Source organism: Cinclus cinclus, chromosome 2 (assembly GCF_963662255.1).
Source record: "Cinclus cinclus chromosome 2, bCinCin1.1, whole genome shotgun sequence".
NCBI lineage: Eukaryota > Metazoa > Chordata > Aves > Passeriformes > Cinclidae > Cinclus > Cinclus cinclus.
In genome coordinates this window covers 17,833,758-17,858,745 of record NC_085047.1, presented here as the reverse complement: position 1 = coordinate 17,858,745, position 24,988 = coordinate 17,833,758, and the positions used below count along the sequence as shown (strand labels likewise).

At 40.4% G+C, this 24,988-nt stretch overlaps 1 protein-coding gene and 1 long non-coding RNA gene across 13 annotated transcripts; one reads left to right on the top strand and one right to left on the bottom strand.

Moving 5' to 3' along the window:
• Nucleotides 1-376: 376 nt before the first annotated feature.
• CD47 (CD47 molecule) lies at nt 377-21,502 on the bottom strand. Of its 11 annotated transcripts, none has more exons than XM_062515417.1 (12): nt 21,154-21,502; nt 17,710-17,836; nt 16,329-16,367; nt 14,020-14,109; nt 12,194-12,295; nt 11,723-11,815; nt 11,111-11,206; nt 9,437-9,529; nt 7,655-7,686; nt 5,437-5,461; nt 4,752-4,779; nt 377-2,754 (listed from the first exon to the last, which is right to left on the bottom strand). In XM_062515417.1, the coding sequence occupies exons 1-11, from the start codon at nt 21,493-21,495 to the stop codon at nt 4,754-4,756; spliced, it is 1,065 nt and encodes a 354-aa protein (XP_062371401.1). In that variant the 5' UTR covers nt 21,496-21,502; the 3' UTR covers nt 377-2,754; nt 4,752-4,753. The 11 variants fall into 11 exon arrangements, 7 of the variants coding, with proteins under 7 accessions (XP_062371401.1, XP_062371406.1, XP_062371400.1 ...); XM_062515422.1 differs by having other exon boundaries at nt 17,710-18,060; nt 21,154-21,266; XM_062515416.1 differs by lacking the exon at nt 4,752-4,779.
• Nucleotides 21,503-21,851: 349 nt separating this feature from the next.
• Nucleotides 21,852-24,522, top strand: LOC134058239 (uncharacterized). Of its 2 annotated transcripts, XR_009934384.1 has the most exons (3): nt 21,903-21,941; nt 22,092-22,334; nt 22,501-24,522. It is a non-coding gene; the product is annotated as an uncharacterized LOC134058239 (long non-coding RNA). The 2 variants fall into 2 exon arrangements; XR_009934383.1 differs by having other exon boundaries at nt 21,852-21,941; nt 22,092-24,522.
• Nucleotides 24,523-24,988: the final 466 nt, after the last annotated feature.

The window sequence follows — 24,988 nt, the reverse complement described above, 5'->3', positions numbered from 1 at the left end:
AGAAATATCATTCCAGGGCTGCAAAGACAGACTGGACAGAGGTGCTGCTCCGCTGTTTCTGAAGTTGTAGTGGCAGCAGCAGTTTTTGACTCCTCATTTCGTCCCACAGAAAACTCGGGTGGCAACATTTGATGGCTGATGTTGGAGAGTTCAATTCAAGTTATTACAAGGCAGCCTACACACTTGCCTCACCATCTGGATGACCTTTCTAAGGAGAAAAACACCCAAATTCATCTGCAGCAGCCAATGTAGCACTGAGAACATTCCTGCAGATCCAGTAATACATAAAGGCAGGGAAAAGAGCAGCTACAACTATGACTTTATGGAAGCAGCTACAGATGTTCAATGTACTAGCAACAAGAAATTCTCCCGCAAAAACAACTTAAAATTACTTTATTTTTTAAGTATATTAGCACAGTATTTACAAAATCATTTCATGTTTCATAAATAAAAAGTTTCTTGGGTAAAGACTATAGATCTATAGATATTTAAAATGTCTATATATTTATATATACACACATATGTACACACACAAATGAAAGCATACAGTTATGAACAACTTTGGTTTAAACTACTGGTGGGAAATGGCTGGCTGGGTGTACCCATAACTTTTTAAACTCTCACTTTTAAATTCCCACCTAGAAGAAATCCAGCCCTTAACACAACAGGATGGTGGGGTTCTCCCATTTCTGGGGCCACAATTCTGCAGCCCATCAACAGCCATTGAGCTTCTTATGTTTTGACAATTCCTAGGAACAGCTCAGCCTGATCCCACGGTGACACAGCGGGGTTTTGCTGCAGTTTGCTTTACAGAAATTAACATAAAGCTTTTATACATAATTATTTTTATAAGGCAGAATACCTCAACAGAATTCCAGTTCATTTGGTTTTTTATTCCTCTGCTGCTAAGACTTTCAACTTGCCAGAGGGAATCACTAGTTATAAACAGGGAGCTCTGCACAGTACTAAATTAAAAAAAAAAATTATACTGAATTGAAATGGAGAACCATCTCCCATCTTTAGTTAGATATCACTGAGATTATGGAAAAACCTCCACCAAAAGATTCATATATAAGAACTCAAACCTTATGTGACTACTCCCACTGGCAAAGTAGGACAGTAAGTGTGAGCCATACATGCTTCTCCCATATTTTATTGCATGGGTAACCCTCTTTCCTGTGTCCAGTTCTCTTGATCCCAGTGAGGGCTGGCCCATGTCTTGCTTTAAATGGCTCAATCCTGGAGCCTTGGCAAGAGGGACGATTATGACAGCACCTACTGTGAAATCAGACACCTAATTTTGCTTTGTTGAATTCTTAATGTGACTCGAAGCTCAACGTGCAGAGACCCAAATCCCTGCAACATGCACCCACAACATGGATATGAACCTTGGTTTGCAACATTCAACTCTGAGAAGTGCCAAAATTACTCAGTATCTTTAAAAACATGGATTTTATTATATAACTGTTTGGCAACAGCTTTCCAAACCAAGTTTTAAATTGTTAGGACAAAACCGTGTGTGCCTTTGAAATACAGTACCTTAGTACAAACAGGAAACAGTGTCAAGATTTCTACAAAGCATACACAAAGTCCAAGAGCAGCCAACTATAGTGGAACAACTCTCAAAACAGCTGTAAAACATAACAGAATCTCATGGAATGTGCAAGTTCTAGTAAACTGATTTCTGACCATACCATTAGATATATACAAAACTGAGCTTCCTCACTCATCAGTTCCTTCTAATTTTTATTTTATGTATTTGTGATGTAATAGCAGCAACACAAACCTGGGCCAGAAATTATATAGCTCTTTTCTATTCAAGAAAACAACGTTTTAAACTCTGTCAAAAATATACTAAAATAGGATAACTCCTATTTTTATGAAGCATCCACGACTTTCACAAATTCACTGAGTTAAGAAAGCCTGAAATTGCTTCCAGTTCCACACACTGCACAACATGAACACACACAAGAACCACATTCAGCATTAAGATTACCAGCTCCTATGCTCTGTAATTCCAGTGCTGAATTAGGCTCCAACAGCTGAGCAGTTTCTCATCAGAGAAAGGATACAGAGGAGGCACGAAGAGCCCTCTCACTGGACAAAAATATCAACCACCAGAGCACACATGACTACTGTCCACAAAGAGGAATACTAATGTTTCACAGAATTAGAACTCTGTTAATAATTTCAGGAGAGCTGGGAGTATACTTTGTACTTATGCAACTTTGTGTGTAACTTTTTATTTCTTTTTTTTTTTAATAAAAATCTGATGAATATCAGAAAAGATGTATTTGTACAATCTCTACTTCCTGCTTGTATCATACACGTAAACCATACTTTGTCCATGCACACAAATAAAGAAAACAACAGTCTAAATGGTATTGCAATCTCTGGGCTCAGCGGGCCCATTATCAAAGCAGTGATTAATGACAGTTTTTGAAAATAATACCACTAAGGATTACTGCAGGGAGACTCTGTACTGGGCAAATAGTGCTTTTTATATTCTCATCCTCAACCATCCCACATACACCATAACAAAAGAAAATAAAGATCACATGTGGGCAAACACACATGTTCCTTGCTACAGCTGCTGTGACTATAAAATTATGTCATTTATATCAAAAGCACTTTTGCCACACATGCAAAACAACTAGATTCCTGAATTTCTTCTCGTTGAGTAGTGCATCTTCAAGGCCACGGTGTATCAACAACGGTGTACTTTTTATATACGCATCACATAACTCTGCAGTTCTGAGAATTTAAAAACAAAGAAAAAGAAATATTGTTTGGGAAGAACAGCAATGTTTTGTGCTGCCTACGCAAGTCACAGCTTACAGATTTTTCTTTTTTCATTTCAAGACTGAAAGCACATTTAGCATTCAAACAGTAGAAAAACGTGTTACTAACAGCAGGTCATGTTTCAGCCTCTCCACAAAAGAAAGGTGGACACTGTCTTGGAGCTTTCACTCGTCAATTTGAGTAAGATGAAGTGGCTCACAGGCTCAGCTGTCTAATCCACTCTGTCTATATATTCTAATGCTAGTTTACTCTCACGTGTTATTTTGTAAGCTAGTCAGCTTCAGCATCTAATTCATCCCTGCTTCAGTCTCTGTGAATTTTCCAGGGAAGGTTAACATAGAAACAGGTAGAGCTCAAGAGGTTACTGCTTCCAGCGTGTGAGTCAGAGCATTTGCTTTCCATCTGTAAAACCTTCTGTCACTGGTTAGGAGCCATCTTTCAGAGGAGAAAAAGCAGACAGACTTCTAGCTCTACCCTAAAATTAAATGGGTAATTGACAATTTCTGTGTTTTTGGAAGCTCCTCCTCAGCACTAGAAGACAGGTTTTCATAACCTAAATGAGACCCAAGAAAAAAACAGGCAACTTATTTAAAAATGGATCTCCAAGCAAAATTCTGCTTTGTTCTTCAGCAGTATGAGGCAACTGCAGAGAGCCCATCCTGATCTCCCTTCTGGTCTGCTTGAATGCAAAGGACTGGCAAATTTGTTTCCTGGTCTCAACTGTCAAGAACATGCAGTAGCCAATTCTGGAGCAGGCCCTGCCTTCCACTCCATCCAGCTCAGATTACACTAACTGGTACACATTTATCAATGTGTTTATGAGACACCAATGCACTTCTCCTCTGTACTGTAGGAGTGCTTGTATTCCTATTGGCTTAGCAAATAATTATATGAGATATCTGGATCTACAAATGTATTTGGATCTACTACTACAAACGCAGTAGTCATAAGTAACACAAACTGAACAGCACATGGCATTTGTAGGGAAGCCTGTTTTTATAACTCATACTTTTTAAAATTCATACACCTTTTACCAATTAGAGCTAACTAGTAACTCATTCATTTGCTCATTGTCAATTCATGCCTCCTAGAAATGGCATGATATAAAAGTATTTCAAGTGAGCTAACAGATTTGGAGTGGGCTTACTCTTTATCCCAAGCAGCAAAATGTTGTAATTGTAATTGAATGCTGGAGTACTAAGCTAAGGGTCTAGTGATGCCTCATGACAAGCTTGCTCAGTATTCAGGGAGAAACATAAATACCAACAGCATCAACAAGTGCTTTTTTTATCCTATTCCCATGAAAAGTGCAGCTGCTGAATAGAAAAGACTCAATAATACTGTTTGTATTTTCAAACCTTATCATCTAGCCTAAAATTTAAGCCCTTCAATGAGAACAATCTGAAAAATAATAAATTGAGTGAAATCTGATTGGAATACAATCCAACAAAACCTAGAGAATTCAAGTAACACCTGAAGAGGGGGAGAGGGAGAGAAAGTTAATTTCAAACCACTTTCTCTGAATTTCCATTGGAGATCACCAATTAAATGCAGGGAGAAAGCTCAGTTATAAAAGAGCAATAAGACAAAACACAAAACTAACCCAAACAGAACAACCCACACCACCAAGGAAACATTCCATGCATCTTAAACACTATATGAGACTAAAGGAAACATAAAGCTATTTGACTTTCCACATTTGATCAGAAACATACTATTGCACGGGTCTCTCACTGACTCATCCTCTTTACTGTTTAGGAATACACATTTTTCCTCTATGTTTGATAGAGGATACATGTATTCTTCCTTTTTAATTAAATATCATTTGAATAAGAACAGCACCTGTCCTGAAACCTGTCCTTAAAGTTTCATTGCATTAGCACTGTGTAACTCTAAACATCAAAATCCTCAAATGCTTAACCATTAAATCAAATATCTGCTAGACTTACCATCATTCTAGCATCACTCCTTTTGCATCTTTGAAAGTCAAAAGAATGGATTAGTAATGAGTGAAACAGAAATAAATGCTTCACAGTTAATAGTCAATTCTAAAATTCAGGTTAGAATGCTACTAGTCAGCATGCCAATTAGTGAACATAATAGCAAAAACAAAAAAAGAAAACCTACAAACAAAACCAAAGTCATCCCTTTTTCACCGTAAATTTCCCTCACCTTAAGTGCTATCAGAATCTCCCAACAACATGAGAAAGTTTCCCCAGCCCAAGGAAATATGAAAATTACAGAGGGGGAAGAATAGATTTTGTTGTGATCATTAAGTATTTCACCTAAATAAATCTTTATGAAGAATTAACATCAATTTTCAGTGCCAGTCCCCCTTCTTCCCTTGAAAGCTGAACATTTTGCAAAGCAAAGAGGGTGGACATAATATAGTGAGGTACAGATTTGTCCTAAAACAGTCAAACAGTGCCTGTGGCTAGCAAGCACTACGGCATAAAAGAGGGAGTCTGGACCTGCAGGCAACATTTCATTGAGAAATCAAACTCTTACTGACTCACAGAGCCACATCAGTTGCCACACTGATCTGCCATCTTAGTGCAGTGGCATTGGGAATCAGAACCATCTTTATCCATAATTAATCCCTTAATGATAAGATAAACCTTGAATATCACCTACCATTTAGTGGTTCTTCTACAGCTTTCTGCAAAACATTTAAAAATATATATATGTATAAAAAGCCTTCATGTTTACTTCTGGTTGGCCACAGTTAAATTACTCTAATTGACATATACAGTAAGTAGTGATTCTACAAAAATGAAGAAAGCTTAATGTTAATCAAATTAATGACTAAAGATCTGAAAAAATACCACTCAATAGCTGCATTTTCCAGGTTGTTTTCCCTTACTGCGATATTTACCCAGATGAAATACCCTTAGGTGGCAGCAGAAGCCATGCAGATACTTTTAAGCTCTAAAACCTAACTGATTATTTCTGTCATTTGATCAATGGTTAGTAACAAAGCAGCAGGACTAAAAAATAAAAGAAAATTAGTAGCCAAGCAAATCAAGTGGAATCTCCTCAAAAAGAAAAACATAACAGTTGTGCATTTAGTCTGGTAGACAATCATCAGAAACGACACATGCAACCTACAGAAACGCTTAAAAAAAATTAGTACTTGATTAAGATGGCAAATTTCAAAAACACAACTTTTTGCCCTCCGACTCAGGAAAATCTCAAGAATATTTTTTTAAGTGTGCCCCAGTGTCAAAATTATGCCCTTCACCAATATTAAGTTTGCCATAGTCTTTAGATGACACAGAGTCAAAGTGTATTCTTAAAATTACTTCACAGCTATTTATTGCCTCAGAGCACAGCAATATAGGCTGAATAGCCCTTGATGGAAACAAGCAGCATATTAACACACTCCAATTTCCACCTGGTCACAAACTGTATCACTTGAATTCCTCTGTATCTAGCCCTCAGCTAGATAGCAGCCCTGCAGCTGCAAAGAACCTATTTGTACTTGCTGAGGTTTCCAATGACCTCTAAGTTTTAAAAACTTCTTTTACTTTCATTCCTATCCCCAGTTCAGAGAGTAAGATCACGTTCATTCTGTGTTGCTGTGGCTATTCATTTCTCAATTCCCTGCTGCCATGGAAGACCACCTTGTGAGGAGAGCAGCTCATAAGGAACAGAGTTCTCATCAAAGAATGTTATTTTGCAAGCTGGTTTCTAGTTCAAGGCTTAGTTACAACCAAAACTAAGTGAAGGGAAAAAAAAAAACCACCCTCCTCTTGCCCTGTTTACTTCCATTCCACAACTATGCACAAGGTTGTTAGATAAAGGCAAGATTTCATTTTTTTAAGCTCTGTGCACTTATATTCCTTCCATAAAGAAAGACTAATCCTCTGAAATACTATTCCTTACAATGACAATGGATGAGCAAAAGTAAAGGAAGTAAAAAAAACTAAAATTCTCTTGTCCTAACTGCAGTCAGCTCTGTTAGAAAACATCTTACTTCATCAGCTGGGTCTCAGGGTCTAGACTGGAGACCTGAAAATTCAAATGATGGCTGGCATCCAAGAGGGGAGATGAGTTAAGTATTTGCCAGATTCCCCTGCTACAAGGAAGTTTTACTGATATTCTACAGCTGTGCTTCTTTCATTGCTTCTGGAAAACACCAGAAATCAGGAAGTTCACATTCATGGATCACTCAAAAGCACTGTGTAAGTCTGTGAAAATTACTGTTTTGGGAACTATTATTCTACAATTCAAAACTACTGACTGAAAATTTTATTTTAAAAAAAGCCAAGGTATTTTTCAATTTGTTCTGTGTTACCTAAAGACAGGCACTTTCTTTTCAGAAGGTTTCATCAAATTTGGAGGCGTTACAGGAAAATCAGAAAAAATGATCAAGGCTATGCCATCTGTATAGCCAGGAACTGAAGAGAATACCAAAGGGTTCTGGTGTACAAGACCATAAGAAAAAAAACCTTTTAATTCTTTGTTGTAGGCCACCTAGATGTTTTGCACTCATGTTAATGAAAAAGCTTTTTAATAAGGTGAACAAAATGGCTTTTAAATAATTCAGGTGGAGGAATGTATTGTGAAAGAATGCCAAACTTCCACCACCTTTCAGTGACAGCAATGGAAACTCCATTTGGGCACCAGTCGGAGCAGCCCTATGTCAGGGTGGCAATTACAGTACCACAGACACACTCAGTAGGGACAATGGAGACCACCAACTCACTCAACATTAGACATCTGTTACACAGCCAGAACTGTTGCTTGCTACCAACCTGGTCTGAATTCGAACTAGTGAAGAAAGGTTCAGTATCTCACTACAATCCCCTGAGCCATCTAGTCACCCCAAATTTATTAATTTTAAGCTTACCCCCGGACGAGGATGATCTTTCATTCTGGAACCTAAAATAATTACAAAAAAGTGACCAAGCAGATGAGTAAATGTCACAATCAACCAAATAAAAACACAGAAGCACATAATTGTTCAGGTTGAAGAAGACATCCCAGAACATCAAGCCCAAGCAACCAGCAGGCCCAGCCCAAGCAGCATCACCACCTTCTCCACTAAATCACGTCCCCAAGGGTCACAGCTAAACGTCACTTCCTACGATTGTGATTTCACCGTGTTCTGGGCAGCCTGTTTCAATGTTTGACCACCCTTTCAGAGAAGAAATTTTTCCTAATATCCAACCTAAACCTCCCCTGGCACAGCTTGAGGCCATTTCCTCTTTGCTTGCCACTTGTTGGCTTTGAAAAGGTATTGTCTACTGATAAAAACTTGCAACAGAGCTGTAACACATAGCTGAAGCTTTCCCTATCCAAAGGTACTTAGTTCTATAATCTGGAAATTCTTAGAGCCTTTAAGCACTCTTCTGTTTAGGAACCAAATGATCTTATGATGTACAGTGTGTAAATTGCCTCACTCATGCACTCAGCTCTGAAGCTGAATTAGGCTACTCACTATTCATTGGGCTTATTTTGGCATGCTAGAACCTACCCCAACAGTCACATTTGACTTCATCAGCCAGCACAGTCAAACCAGAAATGCAACAGTTATGCAGACCATGAGCGCGCAGTATTGAAGCCAATTCCATACAAGCGTATACAAATAAACCAACGTCAATAAAATACAAATTTATTGTTGTTATTAAAAGGCTTGATTCACATACGCCGTATTTTTGACTTCTCTTCATTCGTCTTGGATATCAAATATTAGGCATTCTGCCTTAATTTCTTCTCTACTGGAAATTCTCCCTGTCTCAGGGTCTATTATTTCTGGCCATGCCCACACATGGTGTGCACACATTAAACCTGGTAAACTGCATGGTTCAGAGCAGACTGGTGACTGCACTTACTGTGAACACTTCAGCTTGAGTCTGGAAGCAACATGTCCTCAGTTGCACAGTTCTGTGTCCAAAGAAGGTGGACAACAACAAGGTGTTTGAAGAGCTTTGGTGCATAGCTTGAAACAAATGTCACTCTGACCCAAGCTGTAGAGTCCATGCAATGTTATGCTCTGGTGTGCCAGCATTCCAATCACACCGCATTGTTGGGTTTTGCACATTTAGCACATCTTTTAAATCTCTCATCCCTCTGAGATCTGACGAACAGATCAGTTTCTGAAACAATGCCTTGCTATTCTTTTCTCCTGGGTTTTAAAATAAAGCAGGAGGGAAACCAGGGTTCACTAAAATGAAAGGCGTGCATTCAAATTGCTCTTCTTTTAACCTACCTCTAACCAGTGCAAATCAGTAGGCAGATTTTTGCTTCTTTAAATCCATGTTTTGATAAGCTTTTGTCACCACCATCCCACAATCCACTCTACAGAATCCTTGACACCATTTTGCTCTCTTCATTCTAAGATTCAGCTGGCCAGCTGTGTAAATGCAGAACTTGAATAGCAACATCCCTCCTACAACTGAAACACTCTTACTTAAGAAACCTAGCTACGTTGATCTCAAAACAGTTTATGATGATCAGCTGTGCGTTTCTCAACTCAAGATTCCCCAAATGCTCTATGAAACAAAGCTAACACATACAGACAACTTCACAGTAATTTTTAAAACTGTGTAATGTGAAATCAACGCCTTGTGCTCAAATGAATTATGTCTACTTGAAAGGAAAATAATGCAGAACATTAGGTGCTACTTACCCATAATAAACACGTAAGCCAGACTGAGCAAACTTGCAATAGCCATAATAGCTAAGCCAGCAATCAAAACAGACCCATGTAATGGAGGACAGGCTGGGAAAAACACAATAAAAGAACTGTATCAACTGACACAAAAAAAAAAAACCAAAAACAAACTCTTATTTTCAGATACGACTGCTGAGTAAAATAAATAAACCTGATAAAGACAGGCATGGCTAATTTCACTTTCAAAGCTATCCTAGAACTACTCCTGCATCTTTCTTTTTTTTGTATACATTCTTCAGTGATACAGAGACATTTACTGATTTATCCTGCTTACCTCAACTATTCTACTAGTTAAGGTACTCCACTGGCATTCACTGAAATTGATAACATTCTTTCATTAACAGTATTTCTAGTTTAAACTTACATCTTCAATCCCAGCTGTTTTGGACTGTAGTTGTATTAGATGACAGAATGCAATACTGTTACTGTTATTACAACTATTTGTCAGCTCAACCCAGGATGAGCTGTTTCTTCTAACAGTTCAGGGTCACTGAGCTGAATACCCAGAGATACAGCCAACACTACCATGTATGACTTGGGAGAAGAACACCCTGAAAAAACTAGGGACACTTTTCATTTACAAGCATTATAAAAACATCCTCCAAAAAAATCCTTGTATTAATGCTTTACCAGAAATCTCTCATCAGTTCCTTTTACTAATATAATTTATAGAACTCACAAACACTTCTGTAAATACTGAAAAATTAGCATAAAATTCAAATCACAACTCCACTGAAAGGGCTGTCATTTCACCCAGATTAGACAAATCTTTAAAAACCACTTCAAGAGAAAACAGGTCTTAAATCCCCAGCCTAACAAACGACTAAAATGAAGTGTATCTGTACAAAGCAATAAATCAGGAGCATAAAGTGCCTACAAGGAACACAAATATGTATTCTCCTACTAAATATACAGCCAACTCCTAAAGTGACCCTTTTCTCTGCTGTAGGGCTCTCTGGTGGCACAGGGGAGGGTAGGGAGGGGACAAAGGGAGGCCAGGGGTGGGGATAAGGGACATCACTGTGTGTGGTGGTTAGCTGCAGTTGCTTTACCACCCTGACAACTTCTCAGCAATGAAACAAAGTTTCAGGCACACTTACAACAGCTTGAGAACACTTCCAAGTTTATTGTTTCTACATTTACCTTCTTAATGTATTTTATTGGTATTCCTTGAAATATTCACGGGCTCAGTTGCATGCAAGCGGAGATTAGCAAGGAATTTCTGATTTAATCACTCAACATAAGAAAATTATCATTATTTCATTTGTAACTACCCTAGGCCTCAGTAAAAATAACAGTAATAGTCACCCAAAAATCAACCAAAAATGAAAAAAATAGTCACCCAAAATCAACACTAACATGCAAAATTAAAATAATTAACTTTTTTTTAAAGCAGCTGCTCACAGAGTGCAGTCATGAAACTGTTTTATGTAATACTTCCTTTAGGCTATTCTTCTTTCACCAATAAAAAAGCATTAGCACAGTAGTTCTAAACTATATTTACAGAAGTTATTAGCTAACATTCCATGTAGTGAAGCCATTTTCACAAAGTTTTAGTCTTAGAAATAAAAAATATCAGGTGTAGACAAGAGTAAAAAGCACACTTTCCCAGAAGACTTAGCTGCTTACCTGGGAGACACAGTGCAAAACCAACCACAGCAATTATAAAACCAAGAAGTTTCAAACCTATCAGAGCCAAGGTTGCCTGCAGTTGACTGTCAAAAACTGAGGAAAAAAGAAACAAAATTATAAATTTAACTACAGAGATATAAAGGACAGATAATTGCATAAAACTAGAAATCAGATTCTCCTAAATTCTAAGCTCAGCCAGTCAGCATGATAACAAACACACCAGTCACTGCAAGTCAAGGCTCTTGTATATATACACACATAAAGTTATGTATATAAAAATAACATTATAAACAAACCACAATTAGAAAGAAATGGAACCCACATTCTCAGAGCTAGTTATTCAACCCAGTCCCTAAACCCAGGAAGGGAGAACAGAAATCACCCAGATGTGCTACCCTAAATCTCACTGTTCAAGCAGCTAACTCATATTTCTGTGAAGCAATGCAACCCAACAAACACAGGCTAAACATTTTGTTTCAAGATATTATAAATGTGATGAACCCAGGATGCTACTGTAGCACCTGTTTATAAAAATGAGAATATTTTGTAGATTATGGGAGGAGCTCAGTGTTTTTCTATCCATATGTTAGTGAGTAAAGAAATACTCACCAATTCCAAACATGACATACTGAAGTGGTACCAAAATCACAGCAGGGATTACCATTAGGCCAAGACCAGCCTGATTCTGTACAGTATAGCCACCTGCAAACATTTATGTGGGAATCAGTGAAACCAAAATTGTTAACTGGATTACAGCACAAAGCAACAAACAAATCAAATCACCAAATTTCCTGGGTCCAGAAAGAAATCCCACTGAAGAACCAGAAGTCACTCTCTAGTCTCTAATATTTACCCAAGGCAGTAGGATAGAAAACATACATAAATTTGGAGTCTGTATCTTCCTATGATCACTTGAGGGCCTGACAACTCCAATGCTGTTTCTGCTGTAGTCTGTATATTTTTATTTTAAAATTAGTAGATGGCAATTAATAGGTGACACTAACTTCCATACTACAGAATGGAACGGATTATTCTCTGCTCTTATTTCCTTAAATTAAGAGAGCAATTTTAAACACTTACCTTGGATAAAAAGAGCAGCGCCTACACCAGCTACAACTGCAAAGATGACAAGTGCTACAATAACGCACACTTTCCTCTGAGATTCAATTTCATATTTTAATCCTTAAAGAGACAGAGGAAAACAATCAGACATACAGATTCTCTCACTAAAATACACAGATTTATGATTTGGATTGTTCCTAAAGAAACTCAAACTTCTAAAAATTAAAACTATACAACCTCCCAAGATTTAATTTGTTATCATTGTTTGATATGGTTAATATGGCTTACTCAGAAAAATGACACCTGACATCAGTGTTCTAGTCAAATTCTTACTTTCTCCTTCCACACAATTCAGCTGATATGTTAGCAGAATAACTTTGAGACATGGTACAGGTTAATTCTTGTAGATGCACTGCTGACACTTAAATGTTACAGGGAATTTGTTACTCAGGGGTGTGTCAGAGAGGGATTTAGAAATTCCAGGTTTCATTCACTTCCTCATGACACTGGGTGAGCTTGGACACATCACCTCTGTCCCCAAAGGAACTTCAATCCTAAAAGCCAATCCTGCAAAAAAAGTCCCAAAAACCCACCTCAAACAAACCAACACAACACACCCCAGTGCACAAAACCAAGAAAACATACATTCTCAAATATTACACAGAAAAATCATACCAAATTTAACAACCTATTTAAAAGCATTAAATAGCACTGATGGATTCCCAGGTTATCTGAAAGAGTACCAATTAAAGGAAAAAATGCAACAACACAAAAAAAAAAAAATCCCAACAAACATTAAGTACACCCGTATTTATTAAGTTAGAGATAGAACACCTCATTTCCCCACAGAGGCCAAGACCTTTCAATGAATTGCCCAGATGGAAAAACATCCAAGCACACTAAAATTACTCTTATAAAATGACCGTGCTTCTCCATGGAATTATTATTTTCCTAAAAATGTTGAAGCTCTGCTATGAATGCAGGGCAATGGCAAGTCCTGAACAGATCAGAGGTTCCCATATCATTATAAAATATGAAAATCAGGAGTAAAACAATACAGAGATAAAACAATTTTTAAAAGTATGTATTAATTTTCAACCTTGGACCATGGATGGACCTTTGAAAAGTCACATAACACTTCCAGAGATTCATGAAACAATAATAAAGGAAGTTATATATAGATGGCTGAATACGTGAATTATTATTAAAAATCACTCTGAGTGCAATTATTTTGTATTTCTTATGGACTTGACTCTTAGCTGAAATGTTTTTCTTTTTTATTTATTTTTTAGAAGTCTACAAATTGAAAAAGGCTGAAAAACCTCAAAGACTGGTGTAAAAAAATTGTCCTGAAAGACCAGGACATAAAGCATGCTCTGCATTGCACAGATGCTGGACAACAGTGTATAAAGAACATCTAAGGATGTCTGACACTGCTGAATTAATGTATTGCCTCTAAAAACATTTAGCAAAATGACCAATATCAGTGCTAAGTCATAATTTATATTATAAATCACATATCTGTATAAATTATAATATATAATTAAGCCAGTGCTAAAAGACTAATAAAAAGTTTTACATTAAGAAGAGAGCACACCATCCTTCTCTCATATTGATTTTTATGGCCATATTATGAAACATTTTTTAATTATTCAATAATGTCATGGTGAATCAACAGCGAAGAAAAGCTTCGCACACACCACATCTCTATGTATTATCTGGATCAATTCCCACACATCTTTTAGATGTGAGCACCACCTTTCATTTTACATGGATGCCTTTATGCATGGAAGTGATTTCAGGACAAATCAGTAACTACAAAGAATTAAAGAGTAAATACTTACCAATAAAACTTAACTGAGCTGCACACAAAATAACAAGTAAGATCACCAATGATACGATCACAGCCCTTTCCACTAGAAGGAACCATGATCCTAGAGAATAAACAAAGATAAATAGTAGGAAGAGAACAAAAACTGAGGCTATTTGCTTTATATTTATCATTCCTCTTAGGCTATGCCCTAGATTGCCCAATGGTATATGCAATTTAGCATTAAGAACTAAGGCAAAGAAACCTAAGTCCCCTACCTATGTATTTTTCTCCCTGATCTTCTGGGTGACGACCTACTTTTCAGTTATCTGAACTTACTTCAGTTATCTTCAGTTACTTCTAGTTATCCCAGTATTTTCCAAACTGGAAGTATTAACTTCCACTGGTGCAGAGAATATGCTGGTGCTAACTTTTGGCACTATGAGCTACTGAACTTGTGGAACTACAAAAATCTCTGTAAATCAGAAAAACAGTATTTAGGCTAAGCAGAGAACATAGGAGAAATCCAATTTGATGTCTCCTCAGCCATTCTTTTCTACTTTCAATGGCAGTAACTCTGGAAGAAATCCAGATGTGTGGTAAGGAATACAGGAGCTAGCCTAAGCAAGAGGGAAACATTGCCTTGTTAATTGTAGGTCTTCCCAACATCATCCATCTAGATTTTTTTCTCCTGCATTTTGTATGCCTTAGGCTGTTCAGTCAGTCATGCTTTAAGACCCTGTAAGCCACCTTCCAACATAAAATTCTGAAAATATCTCCACTGAACTAGAAAATGCAGTTAATGCTAGCATCTCTACTCATATATTCATTTAGGCTCATTCAGTGGAATCCAAAGTCTCAATTTCTTATATTATACTTGCCACCATTCCTCTGCCGGCACATTTGCTTCCAAAGAAAATTCTAATCTCCATTAAGATCCATATTTGTTGCATTTTCCCCCATACATAAAAGTGGCATCTGTTGCTCCAGAAACATGTTATTAAGCAGCAATACCTCACAGTTTTCAATGCCAATTAAATACCCTGAGGGCAGCTTTTAAGTTCACAAGTTTCCCTCTTTCCCTTCCCTCCCCTCCTCCCACAAGAGGTCACAGAAGTAGATAAAGTGCATACAAAGGAAATACAAGGCAAACACTAAGCTGAAGCCAAGAAAATGGAGAAAAAGATACTAACTTCTAACTCATCAAAACAAGGTTAATTTATTGAATTGTTTAAAGCAAGACCTTTTGCTTCATTCACAATATGGAAAAAGCAACTAATATTGAACAGTAATTTCAGCGCACAGCAGCCACTCCCTAATAAGCCAAATCCTAGTGATGCTGTTCAGTGCAACTGAGAATAATTAAAGTAACTGCAAGCAGAGACTCTAAGAACCACTTCACTTCCTCTTTAGCATTTCTAGCTGACATTATTTGGTACCACAAAAAAGAAAGCAGCCAAGAAGCCTGGTATCTGCTGGGGCTTCAGCGTGCAACACAGAGCCACGTGTGGTCTGTTCCTGGAGTCTGGAAGAACTTCGTGCACAGAAGATGCAGACACATGCAACATGCAAGGAAGAGGAACTGCTGAATGCATTTTCCTGGAAATATACTTCCCTTACTCTGGTGGTTCACAGTAATCAACTAAACTCCTGGCATAAAGTAGTGTTTTGAGAGCCAATATAGATAGGGCAGTCAGTTAGTTCCAAACTAAGAAGAGAGACTTCCACACTGGGGGAAGAGTAAAGAGGAGAGGTAAAAGGGAAAGGAAACAGGGGAAGAAGACAAGGAAGAAAAGAAGAAACAAGAAGGACAAGGAAAGAAGAGAAAAAGCAGCAAGAAAAGCAATGATAAAGAGAGGAAAAAGAAAACAGGTAAACTTGACAGTCACCTCCTGATCAGGGAAGACTGTATGTGCACCAAGATGAGGGCACTTGCACAGCAATCTTGCTCACACTGCTACCCACTGCCTAGGTGAATCCAGGAATTCTCTAAAGAGAGATGCAGGACGGCTGGCTCTTTGTATGACTGTAAAAACATCAACTGGAACATGCTAGTAGTGACAGCATGAGATCAGTGCTCAGAAATGACTGAGTGAAGACTGGTACAGGATTTCCATTATCCACTAACCCTTTCCAAAACTCACTCACTACACTTTCTTGTACTGTCTCAAGAGTTTCTCTAGAACACTGAGGAAGAGCAAGCAACAAAAAGCTGTGCAGAAGAACTGAGAGATAGAGCAAGCGACTGTTTTCTTCAGCTACACCCTCAAACCTAGGTTTTACATTTTCTAGCATATAGTCTCAAACCTAATGTAACCTCAAAACTATGAATTTTTCACCAACCACATTTTTCCTCTGGTGTTTCGTCGCCGCAACTGACAACTAGAAAATGAAATTAGAAAAATTGTATCAGTTTCCTGCTCTGTTGTCTTTATAGTGATTTCATAATTATAAACACAGAGAAAATAAAACTTGCAAATGGGACTTGATTCTCCTGCACTCTCAAGCCTTGCTTCCTATTCTGGAGCGTAACACTGAATTGCATAAACAGTCATGAAAGTGTCAGTAAGCTGTAAGAGAATGAAGCAAACAGAGACTGCGTATAGCTCTTCCCCTGTTTTTGCACTGTTCTAAGAAATTAATGATTTTCTAGCATTTTCACTTTCAATGGCTGTGCCCTTCTCAATTTCAGGATCATGTCTGCTTTGCAGGGTATATGGTTAACTCAACAAACAGACCCAACTGAGAATTACACAAATCTCTGCAGCAGGACAAAAGCAACATCTGTTTGAGCTTCACAAATATTTTATTGTGAAATGTGAAAACTAACAGCAAAAGCAAACAAAATTCTAGAGTGCATGGGCAAGGCTCCATGTGCTACATATATGCAACACATTCAGTGCTTCTGAGCAGCTCTCCAGAGGCAAGTCTCCCATGCAAAACAGATGAACAAGGCAAACCTATGTCCAGTGAAACTGTCACATCTGCATAGCACTTGAAAGATAATCCATGTACAGCAGAACCCATTATTCAACAGCTGAGGTGCTGGAGAATGTGGGTTGGGACTGACAAGAAAAAGTAAAATAGCTCTCTAGATGAACAATTCATTTAGCGAATCTCATTCATTTTAACATCTCTTTCAAAACCAGCTTTTGAAGATGACAATGTTAGAAAACTACAAGTTGCCATCTAGCAGTAGCATTTTCAACCTCGCTAGAAAACTGCCTACCTTCAGATTGAGTTTTAGAGCTCTTAAACCAGAATTTCTAATAGTTCTACCTGTAGTTTTCCAGCAGTTAAAGGTTGCAAGAAGCAATTCTTCCAAGGAAAGATCTCTGCAGCTACTGTGATGGATGTATACATTTCAGTACTATGAAGATGATCAGAAATACATCATGCAGTAACATGAGACTGCTGAATATATCAGCACCTAGATAATCAAAAAGATGTGGGAAAGCATAGATTTTCCTATATGGGACCTAAATCAGTCTCAGACATTATCACTGAATAAAAAAATGGGGTCAGATCTTTCCCATGGAAGCACTCCCATCTAACTTAAACCAAAATAAGCCATTTTAGCTTAAAAGCTAGAAGGTCTTGGTACTGCATTTCTTGTATTTCACTTTAAAGGAATACATTACCATGTTCACTATTTTTCTCCTTCCCTTAAGATTTTGCTTGCTTTCCCTCCCAACAGGTTCTGAAACAACAGCAGACAACTCACCTGAGCTGTTTCTAAGTTCCATTCTTAATTCTCCTTCTCTGTTTGATTCTGTTACTTCACAGCTGTAATTTCCAACAGTTGCTTCATTACTGTTGAGCACCAGCGAGGCATCACCATCGGTTAAATTCTCCGGGTGTAAAAATTTTGCAGATGAAAACAAGGGAGAAACATTAAACTTCTTGTTTCCTCCACGGTAAGAAAAAATTGTCTCTCCTTGCTTTTTCCATATAACAAACATGGCATTTTCATTTTTCTGCTTTAGATTAGTCACGTGACAAGGTAAAACTACAGTTTTATTACAGCCACTTTTTTCTAAAACATTTGTCCCAGAAAGTATCAACTGAGCAGAACCTATAAAGAAAAATGAAAATTGATACATTCAGAATTATTTCTTATTATTTGAGAACAAAGAAGAAATAATTACAACAAGTGAATTGGGAAAACAAAACAAACTCTTCCATGAAACCACAAAAGGGAATCATGCTTTAAGGGATCAACAGAAGACAAAAAAAGGTATAATTATAATTCTATTTACTCCTCTACACAGACTCAGCCATTCTCACATTCATTTAATGTACAGATACCATAACCTATAATAGATTTTTTTTAAAAAATTGGGTTGCCATTTATTTACTTGGACACATCTCCTATTTCACATGTGGAAATACTGCCTGGCTTCTGCAAAGCATATGGATAACATTAGCCACAGGCTGTCCCACTGATGTTCAGTTTTTTCCTGCTGATCACACAAATATCTAGAAACTGAGATCCAGGCATCAGCTCCACACAAGCTTTCCTTACAGTTCATTAAGGACACAGGGAAGAAAGTCTTACTATTACACTTCTGAAAGAAGGAAGGCAGGGCAGCTTAGTCAAGAAAGCTTTGTCACTTGTTCCTTCTTATCTCTGAAGGTGGAGCCAAATGTCCATAGGTTTAGATCATTTCTTGCAAATTCTCCCTCCTTTCCAGTGGAGAAGGTGCACACACAACACCATATATTAAATAAGATTACTACTTAGTATTTAACTGCATACACAACAGAATTGAAAATGGAGAATTTGTAAAAAAAGACCAATCTGTATTACAAATCACTGTGACTAATGTCTCTAACAATCACATTCAATCCAGGTAAGGAAAAACAAACACCTCACAGGATTATGTTATCACTGCTGGGTTTTCCCATCTCTCTCCCACACTGCACTACAGTTCTAAAATAGTAGTACTGAGTGACCACTGTTTCAAGAAAGACCTAAACCCTATATCAAGATTTTATTAGAAATGAAGATCCATTCATCAGTTAAGAATATCAAAAATTGTAAAAGCAGTATATAAATTACATCAGGAACCAGAAAAAAAAGAGGTTAATTAAACTAGCTCGGCTGTAAGCTATGAAGCTTTGAATATTTTATTTTCTCTACTTTTCCTTGTTTGTATGAAATCATAACAAAGTTTAATGGCTTTCTTCATAGTAATTGCTCCCCAAAGTCCTAGAGACATTAATAATTCAGAATGCTTTACTACATCCATCTGATAAAACCAAATATGGGAAAGGATATGACAATCCCCTAATACTGTAAGCACTGACACTTACAAACTGGAATAGCTCCAGGGACTTCTTGGGAACTGCTGATACTCACATGCATAAAACCAACTCAGAATGAGGATATGTATTTAATAACTAAACTTAATGAGGGCAAGAGAAGAAAGAAAAAAAATTAAAGGGAAAAGAAAAAACTTATGGCACTATTTGCAGTAGGTCTTTTTTTCCCCCTCAAATCAAAAGTCTCAGATCACATTTAAAAACATTCCTGTTTTAAATATCGCTTTAACAGTCCAACACTGTTTCCTGAATTACTACTGAATATCAAAAGCTTAAAATAAACTGGCTCTGTATATAATATGCTTGATTTGCAATGAAGGGAGAAGCATTCTCCAGTTTACTCGTTGTGTTGCATTTTTTAACTAATAAAAACAACAAAAGGAAACAATACACAAACCTCAACCTATTCCCTACCAAAAAAAACCAAACGTACATAATTAAAACCTTCAATGGTTCTTCGTGAAATAAATTTCACACCTGTTTCCACACTAAATCATGATAATAACTGCTGGGGTTTTTCTTCTTTTTCAGAGCAAGCACAGGTATTTATTTTTGCGGTCTCTGCTTTCACGGAAGAGGTTGAGTGGCTGCTCTCCCACTGAAGGGAGCCCTACAGATGGCTTCCTGCAGACAGTGCTTCCACTACCAACTTCCCAACGATTCGGGGTGGTAAGAGGAAGGAAGCCAAGAGAACCCTCTTCCAATAGCTACCAAATCCTGCAGGCAGTGGATTACTGGGTGGGTTCTTAGCCTCCAACTTTTCTCGTAGGTTATCATCTTAGAGGTGTCACAAGAAGGCGACAATTTTAGAGCCTTACAACAATAAGCAGGGTGAGGGCTTCTGAAGAACTTGCACTGCGAAGCTGCCACAGAAAGGTTGCACTGCAAATTCAAAACTGCCGCACGCAGTCGGCACAACTTTGGTCGCTGCACCTGATGGGAGCCGGCCCTTCTCACACAAACCATGCTGGGGCACTTGACATTTAAGGCAGTGTAGCGCTAACCCCGGAACCCAGACCGCAACTTCTGAGGTTCAAACCCTCAGGTTTGGATGTGCTGCTTACCGACATAACAACACTACGGCACCTGCACCTCGGTGAAATTTTGTTAGCTCTGTCTCCCCACCGAGTTTCTTCTCCAAGAAGAGAAGAATTAGAGAAGTAAGAATTTAAGATGGGGTGATGTCAACACAAACCTAACATTAAAGATCGAGAACCGCCGTCAGCTCTAGACCCTGCGGAGCCGGGGACCAGTGTGACGGTTTCAGCAAAGCCCACGGAGCTGAGCTGCCCTAACGCACACGGAGGTGCGGAGCAAAGCTTTGGGCACGCTGTCTCTCCTCTCCCCCGCAACTTCTGCGGGGAGCAGCCCACCGCCGGCCCCGGGAAGGATGCGGGGAGCGGCGGGGGCTGGATAACAGCGTGTGTCGTTTGCGCGTGTATGTCCCCGCTCCTTCCCAAAGGATGGCGAACCACCACTACGCACCCGCAGTCCCACACGCGCCGGCTGCCAGCAGGAACAGCCGGGAGCTCCGGGCAGGAGCGCCGCGAGACCCCTCGCCGAGCGGCGGGACGGGCGGCGGCCGCTCCGCCCCGCTGGCCCCGGGACCGGCCCCCGCCCGCCGCCACCCGACCCTCCCCTTCCCACGGCTCGGGGGGCCGCTCAGCCCTTCCCTCGCACCCCGGGGGCCCCGCCGGAGACACCGCCGGCGTACCCGCGCCGGAACCGCACGGGATGCGCCCGGGGGCGATCGCTGCGGCCGCAGCCGGAGGAGTCAGGACGACGAGGCAACAGGAGAGAAGGCAGGAGAGAAGGCAAGAGGGCGGGCGCGGCGGGCACTCACCTGCACGCAGGGCGCCGAGCAGCACGGAGGCGGCCAGCAGCCACATGGCGGAGCGGCGGCGGCGGCGGCGCGGCCCGGCGCAACGAGGGCTCGGGCGGCACCGCAACGGGCGGGCGGCGGCGGAGGAGGGGCGCTCCCGCCGCTGATTGGCTCCGGCCGTGGCGCGGGGGCAGGCGCGCGGGGCGGGCCTGGCTGCACGAACGGCCCCGCTCTTCTTCCTTTCCACCCCCCCCTCCCCCCCGGGGCTCCGCAGCAGCCCGCGGGATGAGCTGCGATAAGGCTTGTTTTTCGTGACGTTTTGTGTCTTTTTAAAGTGATTAGCAAGACGTGTATCCCATGCATGCCCGAGCTCTGGGGCCGCGGTGCTGTGGTTCGCGTTTCCCCGCACGCACAGCGCAGAGGGATCGCGTTCGGGGCCGGGCAAAATGGCTGCCAGGGGAAGGTGCCGGCTCCAGTAAAAGGGGAAGCGTTCACAGGGTGACTCCTCCAGCGCTTTATTGACTACGAAAGAGCTTGATTTTTTTTTTTTTTTTTTTTTTGATGGGTAGAAACCCCGTTGGGGTGGGCAGGGCCGTGGCCCAGCGGGGGCGGGAGGGGACGGAGGGAGCGCTTTCGTTTCTCCGTCGCGTCCCTTCCCCGCTCTCAGCTGACCGGGGCCTCAGGGCATCCTCCTTGTCCCTAAAAGCCTGCGCGGGACCGGCCCTGCCACGGCGCGTTTGCTCCTGGCTGCAGTCGTACCGCACTAAGCGCCAGGGAAAACCGAGGTGTTCAAAAACACGGAAGAAGTTGTAAGTGATCAGCTGTTGCGCCAGATTTAAAAGCGAGGATAAATGCTCCTTTTACCTACATTTGCAGTAATAAGTACATTTGACTACTTCAACAAATGTTTCAACGAGTTTTTTGGTTTTTTGTTTTTTGTTTTTTTTTTTTTTTGCCAGGAGTAGCTCTTATTCGGACTTCTAATGTAGAGTTGGCTTAAAATTTTGAATCTATGCATGCTGTTTTCTCAAACATATGTTGGTGAGGCATTAAAAAAAAGGTCCGTTAAATATATTTGGGGAACGCACCTTTAGGTATGTTTATAGACAACGTATATATTTACCATGTTGTTACGAATCCCAAAATTCAACAGAGGACAAAACCCAGGGCAGAATCGAAATTCTGTGAGAAACTGAATTTCTGTAAGTTTTATGTCTCCTGTGGATTTACTGCATTTATGGGGTTTTGCAGCATTTATATTGGCTTATATTGGGTGGGTCTACCCTACAAGCACCCCCCCTACTCCCCAGCCCTCCCTAAGTGATTAATGAGTACCGAGGCCTTGACTGCTGTGTTTGTTTCCTCCAGATATTCTTAAAGCACTCAGACATCCTCCGGCATTCAGGTTTAGTAAAAAGCCTTGAGCTGTGGGAGCCATCTGACTTGAGAAACGATGGAGGGGGCTGGCACAAAGCTGCTGATACTTCTCCTGCCAGACTGACTCAGATGATGTTCTCCGGAGGCCAGAAGAGACGAGCTGGAGCACAGGAAGATGTCTGCGTCAGCCGTGGCTCGTATCTGTGTCTGTGCCCTGCATGCCAGCACACTGGTAGCCACAGGCACTGGGGTCCCCTTTGTGGGGAGCTGTGCAGCATTTTCTGTAAGAAAACCAGGGATGCTCTCAAGCTGCAAAGAGAAGGCTACAGCTGCAGCACGCACTTGTCCCTGTTGCTAAGGTAACACATATCACACCCACACTGGCCTAGAAGCAAAACAGCACGCATGGGAAATTTCATAGGGCCGGGAGCCTCGCGTGGGAGAGCACTGCTCTCTCAGGTGCTGCTGCCTCCTGCACTACTGAGCCAGGTCTCACAAATCCCTCACAGATAACTCTTTGCGTGCAGTTTCCCTGATTGTGCTGGAGGTTGCTGTGCCATCCATCTAGGTGTGCACCTGAAATACGTTGTCTTGTAATGATCTGCCTTCTTTGCTGAGAAATACCTGTAATGCCTCTGCTTGCTGATGGTTTCGGGCAGCAGGACTGTGCAGCACAAGGCAGTTGGATGCCCACTGAAACAAAGGGTGGGCAGCTCTGCTTTCCGTTCTGAACCAGGAACACAGAGCAACCTCTGCTGTAATACAGGAGCTGCATGTTTTTAACCACTTTTTAACATCATTCTTGTTTTGCCCAGCAGTGCATGCTGTAGAAGCTCACAGAGAAACACATCTCAGCAGCTGTGAAAAGCACATCTCCAATGCTGACTTGCATTTAAGTTCAAGTGCTCCAAAAGTGAGAGGTCATATATGTTGAAAACTGCTTGAGTCTCTCATTTATGACTTCCAAGGCACATGGAAGTGTCTTCTTCTGGTCTTTAAATTAGGCAACTTATTTTACTACCACTGCTAGGCAGGGATCTGCCATTTTATACTGGCTTACAGCTCTTTGGAATACCATTGATCACTCTCTGGGGTCAGCAAGCTGTGACGGGCACGAGTCACATACAAAAGCCAATGAACAGGAGGCAGCGACTGCTGTGGCTGGCAGGAAACTGCTGTAGAGTGACATAAAAGCCTGAATGCCTAAAGCAAAGGGTGTCAGTAGCTGTGATTTGTCAAACCAACTGTGAGGGCTGTCTCCCTTGGCAAGAAATGCAGTGGCCAGGCCTCTGTCTGTGTTCCTGGACTCACTCACCACAGGTACCCTACCCTAACACAGAAACCCCCCATACCCAGACCTCACAAGGCAGCAACGTGATACCTTGTTCTCCCTCAGGCACCACAAAGGATTCACAGAGGAGCCTTTTATCCCTTTCGCTTCTGATCTGGAAACCTAAGCATGCTGAGGTTAAATGAACTGACTAAGGTTGCATAATTAGCCAGTGGCAGAGCTGAGAATAGACACCATCTCCATTTTTCCAGGCCTAACATCTAACTCTCAGGCCCTTCTTGGGGGCATAGGCAGGGCTAGCAAAACTGTATATCACCACTATAGAATATGACATTTTTAGAACAGGCTCAACCCTGAACTTACTACAGTTAAAAAGAAAGAAGAAAAAAAAGTAAACAAAACTAAACCAAACAAAAACATGGGAAAAAGAATTTTAAAAATGAAAAGCAACAGTATTTTCTTTTTAAGAGTGTTCTTGCCTGGGTAAGAAGGTAAAAATGGAATTCAAGTGGCATTTATAAATATTAATGGGATCATAAGCACTAGCACATTAAATAAGTTCCCAAGGGCCAAAGACTGAATTAACTTTGAATAATAGTTGCTGAAGACCTAGGCAAAAATAAAGCAATGCTGTGAAGAAATGTTATCCTTTCATAGATGTTTGGTAGGGCTAAAATGCAGTTACTTGTCCTCCATTTCAAAATAAACTATTTTTATGGAAACAGTGCTTCTTTCATGCTCCCAACCCTCCCCTTCGTTTACTCTCTTTATACTTTTGTTGTGTACTTGAATGTGTTTTTTTGCAATTCTCTTTCTTCAGCTGCTGCTATAGGTGACTTAGGCAACTTAGTGATATTAGTGACTTAGTGGGGACATGTGGGAGACAAGAAATCTCCTTCACTCTTGCTCAACAGAAAGCACTCTGGGGAAGGTTCAGCTAACAGTGAGATAAGGCGAGGGGGGGGTGAAACTCCAGGCTGTGAAACTCTCCTGCGATGCAGTCTTCTGAATGCAGATTTGTGTTCCAGGTCACTGAACCCCTGCTGCAGGCCACAGCTGAGACAGCTGGGTACAGCAACCTGGGGGTTACCTGAAGCTGCCCTCCACTTACAGAAAACCTGGATCAGGTTATTGACAAGCCAAGAGGAATTAAATGTCATGGTAGCTAGGCAGTGAAGATGGTGATTT